The sequence below is a fragment of the Sinocyclocheilus grahami genome, unplaced genomic scaffold (assembly GCF_001515645.1).
Source record: "Sinocyclocheilus grahami isolate Dianchi unplaced genomic scaffold, SAMN03320097.WGS_v1.1 scaffold91.1, whole genome shotgun sequence".
NCBI lineage: Eukaryota > Metazoa > Chordata > Actinopteri > Cypriniformes > Cyprinidae > Sinocyclocheilus > Sinocyclocheilus grahami.
The window spans coordinates 3,573,192-3,581,272 of NW_015505270.1; the positions used below are offsets into that span (position 1 = coordinate 3,573,192).

General features: G+C 39.5%; 1 protein-coding gene across 2 annotated transcripts in view; it reads left to right on the forward strand.

Moving 5' to 3' along the window:
- The first annotated feature begins 238 nt into the window (after positions 1–238).
- LOC107587254 (glucocorticoid receptor-like) overlaps positions 239–8,081 on the forward strand; it is a 79,477-nt gene continuing 71,634 nt past the window's right edge. For both annotated transcript variants that reach the window (XM_016274971.1, XM_016274972.1), the window contains exons 1-2: positions 239–1,172; positions 2,200–3,242. In XM_016274971.1, coding sequence (XP_016130457.1) covers positions 2,209–3,242 — 1,034 coding nt within the window. In that variant the 5' untranslated portion in view covers positions 239–1,172; positions 2,200–2,208. The remainder of the gene's footprint in view (positions 1,173–2,199; positions 3,243–8,081) is intronic.

The following is an 8,081-nucleotide window of genomic DNA, read 5'->3' on the forward strand; positions in this document are numbered from 1 at the left end:
GTGACGTAGACATGTGGGGGCGTGTTCGAATGAGCCGTTTTAGGTAGGCGTGGCTGACTCTTAACTTTTATAAAGAATATCTCTTTGGATTTGAGACTTTAGTCTTTGCAACTTTACAGATCTTCTTTATGCACCAAGAGCTTGTAACACTCCAAAGAGAAAGGAAAAAATGAAATCGCATCATATGACCCCTTTAACCGACCCCCTGTGCGCATGTCTCTCTCTCTTTCCTCAACAGTCTTAAAGTCTCACATTTTTAATTAATCTTTATTGAGCAGACGTGGACTAATTAGCGGACATGGTGCAATACCGGACAGGTGTTACTCGATTTATCCGGGAATGTCCATAATCTTTCTCCATTCGCAATTTATTTCGGGTTTTATCCTGCGAATGTGCCCTTTGCCCCTTTATTTACGCACTGAACTGCGCCATTCTGAATGCCCTTGCCGTCTTTAGCTCTCCGTCGTGTGTTCCCCGCACAGAGGTATCTGGAGACCGCTTCCTCAGCTCGCTGCGAGTGAGGCGCATACAAAAGTTGCAGCGGTCGCGCAGCTCGTGCGTTAGCTAGCGCGCTCGAGTTCTCAAACGAGCCGTCCGTCTTAAGTATGAAAACGGCTTATATTCGCTGTTGACAGCCTGTATACGGTGGCACAGAGGGAATGACATAAGCTAGTGTTCACACGGAGTGACCGTTTCTGCTTCGACCGCGTACAACCGAAGCGGCGGTAGTTGTATGCTCGGTGACATTAGCGTCACTGTCAGCTCGTTCGTCGATTTTGGCGCGGGTTTTATTCAGCGTTTGTTGTGTTCGCATGGCTGAAGGGTAACTTGTACTGGAGTTTTTGGTTGGAGGGGCGTTTACCGTGTTGAAGCTAGCAGGAGCATTTTGACGGGTAGAGCACGGGCTGTCGGGAGTTTGACAAGCAGCTTATGTAATGCTGGCGATTCCCCGCTCGACCGCAACAGACGAACAAACAGCGGGTAACGTTATTCAGTGCGACGAAGTTTATTTCGTGACACGACTTGTAGGCGTCGTCATTACGGTGCATTTCTGTGTGAGTTGTTTTTGCGACTGAAACACTGCTGCGCGTCTTGTACTAATCTATCGAACATGCGGGAAGTTCAACGAAAAGCTACCATCTGAACGCTTAAACCGCTTTGGACTTGTAAAGGTAAGTCGAGCTCATTTGCTTTCCGTGCGTTGTGAATGCAGAGTGCATTCTTTTTTGCAATTGCACACCGTCTGCGCTCGTTTTTCTTGTTTTAACCTTGACATATATCTAATGTGAACCCATATATAGCTGCTGCTGTGGCTTTAAATTATGTTTCAAAGCTTCTCCTGCTGCCACAATTTTGCGTCATTTAGACATTCCATGCCTTTTAACGTTTAAACCATGTCCTCAGACTTGGTTTCAGTTCTCGTTAAGTCATTTTAGTATGTATTGATGTGCTGTTTGACATTTATGTAGGTTTAACGAGCTTTAGTGCACATTAAGCGGTTTGTCAGGCTGAAGTTCATTTTGGACGCAGTAGCTAAGCTCAACCGACAGGTGGCAGCACTGCGGTGCATCCGCTGATGCATTTGGAGGATTTGTATGAGTTTTAATGTCTCTACGCGCCTCAAGTCTTTATTATCTGAGCAAACTCATCAAGCTCCATTTTGTGGGATGAGTTTGAATGCGTTGCAGTAAGTTTTTTATAAAACTACAGAATCCATTAGTGCAGTAATGCAGACTATAGATTCAAATAAGTAGGCAGGAGAAAAAAACAAACATAAAACAAATGCAAGGGTCAAATACAACTTGAATTGGTTGTTTAGCTGAAAAGTCTTAGAAAGCTGCGAAAGCCATTCATTATATCACCCCAAGAGAGCTTTTGTGTGGGCATCTGGATAGAAATGTAGTTTCATATCATATTATTTAATTGCATTAGGAGCCGAGAGGATCTCCAGGTGGGAGTTCTGTCCAGACCTACTCTATTCAAAGTCTGAATCTGTAATGTTTTCTGAATAACTCGCCAGCAAATAAATGTTGGCGCAAAATTGCATTTTTCCTTTTCATTTTTTGTCTTGTGTAAACATAAGTGCAATGTAAAATACTACCATAGCAATTTGTACTCCATTTTATATGTAAAACATAATGTATTTTTTGATAATATTAACTCAATTTTATGTTTAATATGTTTCTGTCTATACAACAGGATTAAGATATGGACGGTGAACAAAAACGCAGCAGTAACACTGCTGAGAATTTAACTTTGGAGGATTGTATCGAGAGAGGCTTCGTGCCTGATATTGGTGTCAATGTGTCCGCTTTAAATACGTCAAAAGATTTCTCGAATGGACAGAGCGGTAGTGACGCTCAAAGAAATCTCTCAGTGGCAGATCCATCCTTAATGGGACGTAACATACAAGAACCAGATGTTACGGCATTTAAACCTTTCAGAATGCAGCACCAGCAAAAGATAAAAGAGCCCCTCATTGGGGAGAACTTTTCGCTCTTGGACGAGAGCATTGCAGACTTAAATCGTGGTTCTGGCATCCAGGCCCCTGACACTTTCACAATGAAAATGGAGCGGTTTTCCCCGATAGGGAAAGATAGGCTGGACTTTCCATCCTATAGCCACCTGGATAAGGAATTGGATGGTAATGAGAGAGTGATTGGAGACAACACCATTGACATCCTTAAGGATCTGGACTTGCCTGACTCCCTATCTGACCTGAATGAGCTCTACGTTGCCGACGAGGCTGCCTTTCTTTCCTCGTTGGCTGTGGATGATGCCCTGCTGGGAGAGAGCAACTTTCTGAAGGATACCAGCCCTGTTGTCACTGGCAACAGTGCAGCCTACACAAATGTGAACGGCATGGGGAAACGGCAGCAGATGGTAGAAGCCAGTGTCAACATGCCGGTCATAAAGACAGAGAAAGACACAGACTTTATCCAGCTGTGTACACCGGGTGTCATCAAACAGGAGAATGAGAGGCGGAGCTACTGTCAGATGTCAGGGATGGGTGTGCCTCACGGTGGGCCCGCCACTTTGGGAGATATGAGCGGACAGGGATACCACTATGGAGCCAACACCGCCTCACCTGTGAGTGTACCAGATCAGAAACCTCCTTTCGGCCTGTTTTCTCCCCTACCCAACTTAAGTGATGGCTGGGTTCGAGGAAATGGATATGGAGATCCGTCTGGGATGCAGAGAGCCAATGAGACTGTACTTCCGTCCACCTATCCATACAGCAGGTAGGAATGACTTTCAAAAGCTTTTGAATGAGCTGCATTGATTATGAACGATGAAATGGATAAATAGTGAATAATTTGCTCTAAAATGAAAGGATTCATTATTTTGCAGATTTGCATGTTTTGGGACACGGTTCCCACGGCCATGGAAAACGTCTGGGAATTTTAAAATCGTGATTTGATTTCCCGACCTGAAAAAGTTTTGTAGTAATGCTGAGCTGTAAAATATTTCATCAGATGATGAAATTGTGGCCATTATGGGAAATCTTTCCCCATAAGGGTCATATCGGCAAAATGCAATCACAGAAAACTTTTTAAAAGTTTTAAAACTATAATTTAGAGGCTTGAAAAGAAATGAGTACAATTTAAAAAATTGTTGAAGTTTTGATAGAGAATATACATTGTGTATTTATTCTCAGTTCTAAAGTATTTCACAGGGTGTCATTTTTGTAAATGTAATCTCGATATAATGATCCTCATCCAGTCATGTGTCAGTCATGAAATCCTGATGGCAATGTGGAGTGGATTCTGCATTCCCAGACCCATTTACCCATTTATGAAAAAAAAAAACTGGCCACGAAACTTCTCAAAACTGCATGATATTTGATGAAGCTGTTGTTTGCAGCTTTAATTAGTTTGTGTGTTGGTCCGCTGCTTCTCCCAGGAGCCCATGTGTGCTGATCTGTATTGGTGCTTTGCCTGTCCAAAGCAAACACATGGGCCTCATGGAGCTCCCTTCGGCCCAGAACGGCACACATGCGCTCCTCTCTGAGCCCGGTTTCAGGAGGCTCTAAGCATCAATAACAGCATCGACCACTGTTGCTGATGTGATATTGTTTTTCAGTGAGTGTGGAGAGGACTAGAAGCTATGAGTCATTATGGCTCAAAATTCCCTGAGTGCTGAAAATAATATAAAGTGTGTCTTGACTCTTGACCAATGTTACTTTGATACTTGGGGTTGGGTTTTCTGATTAAATGAATTGTGAAATGAGTTTTACAGCCAACCTTCTTGACGGAGATCCTGAAATATATGGACTTTTAATGACCTCGGTTATGCTTTTGTTCATGTTTCTGATTTGTATGTGTCCTAGTACGGTGTGATGTTTTGTTAACGTTTTCCTATCCAACGTGCCAGTCTCGTTTGCGCAAGAGAAACCTTTAAACCTTTTCTCGATGGCTCTGTGTTAATCTGGCAGTCTACTTAGAAAGCCAAGTTAGAGATATTTAGCATATTTCTCCCTCTAAACCAACTTGGACAGTTTAGTGCTGTCTTAGTGGAAACTTATCAGTGTTAGTTACCTGAAATTTCACCTGACTCATTTTTGTGGACATATCTTGTATTAATATTCATATTCCGTTTAGAATTTTTTTAAACCTCCTATCAGTTCAGTTTAAACATTCAGACTCCGTTCAAACTATGGCCATCTTCCTTGCATATTTAACCATTTATAGCTCTCTTTACACTGTACGCTTTATGCACAGTGACAGAAAACAAGACATTTTGACTCTCATGATAACAGCAAAACTACTCTGATGTGGAATTTCATTTACACAGAGCCACAACCTAAAATTTAAAATGAAGAAAAAAAAACTAACTACAACCATAATATTCTAACACGCTAGTATTTTATTCAGGAAATGCTAAATCTAGTTTTTAAAATCATTTTCTGTTTAGATGTCATTCATAAAATAATAATAATAAAAAACAAAACATCAAGACAATTTTTGATTTTGTGAAAAGTATTTATTTAATTTAGGATGTTAGATATCTTTTAGTTCAGTTTGGGTCAAGGGATTCATGCAAGTTTTTTTCTTTTTCTGAAGGTCAGGAATGTGAACTGCTGTCAAGAAGTGATGATAAATCAAACATTTCATAAATTCTTATTCACATGTAACAGGGCAGATAAGATACAGCAGTACTCTTATCTGTAAGTTAAAAATAGCTAAAAAAAATTCACAAAAGTGCGTTTTTTGTTTCAATATACGTACAGTACAATGCTTAAAGTCCCCTATTTCTTGTGCATTTTTTTTTTTCCGGTTTTGGCATATTTCCTATTTATACAGCCAGTAATGTTAAAGGGGTCATGAACTGAGAAATCAAAATTCCCTTGATCTTTTGACATATAAGAGGTCACTGTACTATAAAAACTTCCTGTAAGTTTCAGAACTCAAAACTTTCTTGTTAGTCTAAAAACAGCTTATATTGAAGCCGATCTGCCAAAACGACAAGTTGTGGAATGTGCCACTTTATGACATAATAGTGTGGCTAAACCCCGCCTCCGCAGAAGATCATCAACGCCTGCTTCTACATCACTGCCTGTTTAGCCCCGCCCACCGATTCACACATACAATGTAAATAACGAGAGAGGCAAACGCAAACAAGATGCTGTTCAGTGCCAAGTTGTGGAAAAACATAGTCTTTGCATCTCGTTCCTTCTGATCCCAGCATTAGGAAAGAGTGGATGAACTTTATTTTTAATAAAGATCCATACCACGTCTGTAAGCATTACGCTGTGCATATGAATGCTGTTTTGTTTAGAATTGTTTAAAACATTTACGCACTTTTCTGAACCGACACGTAATGCAATTTCATTTCTTTGATTAAACTATTTAATGCAGTGCTTCATTTAGTTTATAGTTGCTGATTGCATTTTCTCGTGGGCTTAGGAAGCAACCAGTTGCTTTTTCCCCAGCTAAATTCAAATATAATTACTAAAAAACATTAGTCATATTTAAGTACAAATTTTTGGTTTCGTTTTTTCAACCCTTTTGACAGGCCTAGTGCTTTTTTGAGTGATTTAGCAAATGGCTTCAGAGCTAACAAAAGTCTTAGTACTTCAAAAACTGTCACGATAATTAATGAATTGAATATTTTTGAAACCGCTCCGCATTAGACTTTAGTACAGCAGCCTGTTAATGTACATTCTGTATGCATTACAGCTAGAAAACTAGCCTAATTTTGAAAAATAAGTGCCAGTGAGTAATGTTTGACTTGGACTTAGTTTTTTTGACTCTAGCAGTTCCTTAAATCACACCTTTGATCATCTTTAATGCCAGCGTCTCGTGGCTCGGGTTTGTTTCAACATGTTTTCTAATCTGAGAATCAATGGAATTTCCAGCAGCAGGTCTGATTTGCAATAGCTCCCTCATACTGCAATCGAAAGAAATATCTTGTCCGTACCGGTCTGTTCTGCTCTCTTTCCTGAGAGCAATATACCGGTGTGTTTGTTGCTTTAATTCACGTCGACGGCGGGTGATGCAGGAACACAGTGGTCTCTGACTTACTGTAAATGTGTGTACTGTATGCAAATGTTTTTTAAGTGTAAATAATTTAGGTTCTGTTGATAATTTTAACCTTGAATATTATAGTAATGTACCAAATGAGAATGTCTTCTAGTTTGCAGCATTAGTTGGGAGAGATTTTTTTTTTTCCTATAGGAAACTTGATATTTAACAATTGTTAACAATTAACACCGAATACCATGAAACTTTGATATTTTCTGAGACAGTTATTGCACCATGAAAATCTCATACTGTTGCAGCCCTATGTAGGAAATACAAAGTATTTCTAGGTTTTCAGTGACATGAAGATGCATAAGTGATGGTATAGTCAAGAATGTAAATATTTTAGTGAAGTAAATACACATACAGTAGTACAGCAGCAAGTGTTTTTATTTCTAGTCAGACATTAATGAAAATGATGATTACATAATACCTCCAAATTCTGTTCTTCAAGGATTGATCGTATATAACATCTATGTATAATGATCATATGTAGAGCTTCTTTCTGCTAATTACTGAGTGTCAGTTGTAAGTGTCGGGTTCTTTGTTGACTGTAGTCACGTGAGACAACAAACCGCTTCTGATTGTTTTGTTTTTTCCACTTCTAGAGGGTGCGGTCCTACTCTAAAACCCTCCGGCACCACCCATGAGCAGAGCCATTGTATGCATTCAATGTGCTGATATTTGATAGTTCCAAAAGTTTTATTAATTATGAATAGGTCAGCATCTAGTGTCTTTTGCTGTATTCATGCCTTTTTTTTTGTAGCACATTTTGATTCGTCTTTTTTAGTTGTTGTTGGTATTTTAATTTGCGCATGTCATTTTATTATTTTCCACAGCTCAAAGGATTATAATGATATAATCTACTCATACAATCCAGTGTATGTGATAGAATGAATACGAGGTTTGCATGTGTGGAAAACGGATGTCTGTACGAACTGAAGAATATTTCTGATTGAAAATAAGACTCCACTGAACGCTGCCCCAGTTTAGAATGACTAAGCCGCATTAAAAGTGAATAATTGGTGTCTCTTCTGAAGTTTCGACTTCACACCTTCAATAGGGCTGGACAATAATTCAATATCAATATGTATCGCGATTTTAATTTTTTTTCAATAACGGTGATATGATTTTTAAACACATTTCCGATATTTCGATATACGTTACCAGTGTTTCCCATACAATGATTTATTTGTGGCGTTTGACTTCGTTGAATAAACATGAGCACTGCACGTTTCAAAATCAAAACGCGTCGCAGGTGTTTTATATGAATGTATCTCTGAAGGGAACCGACTGTCTTCAGAATAGTTTAGATGGCATTTTAATCTGATAAAGTAGCGTTCATGAGCGGAGCTGCTTTGTTTACGTTCCACCGCGCTCACAGCGCCTCCTGCTGGCAGACAATAATAAACCCATTTCTAGCAACATGCTTTTGTTGTTGCTCTATTTTTTTGTTTTCTGAAGCAACTCGGAGCATGTTTCATACTCGTTATCCTGGTTAATGCACGTTTCAATCTATAAGAATAATCAGCCTACACGACCAGTCAAAGGTTTTTGAAC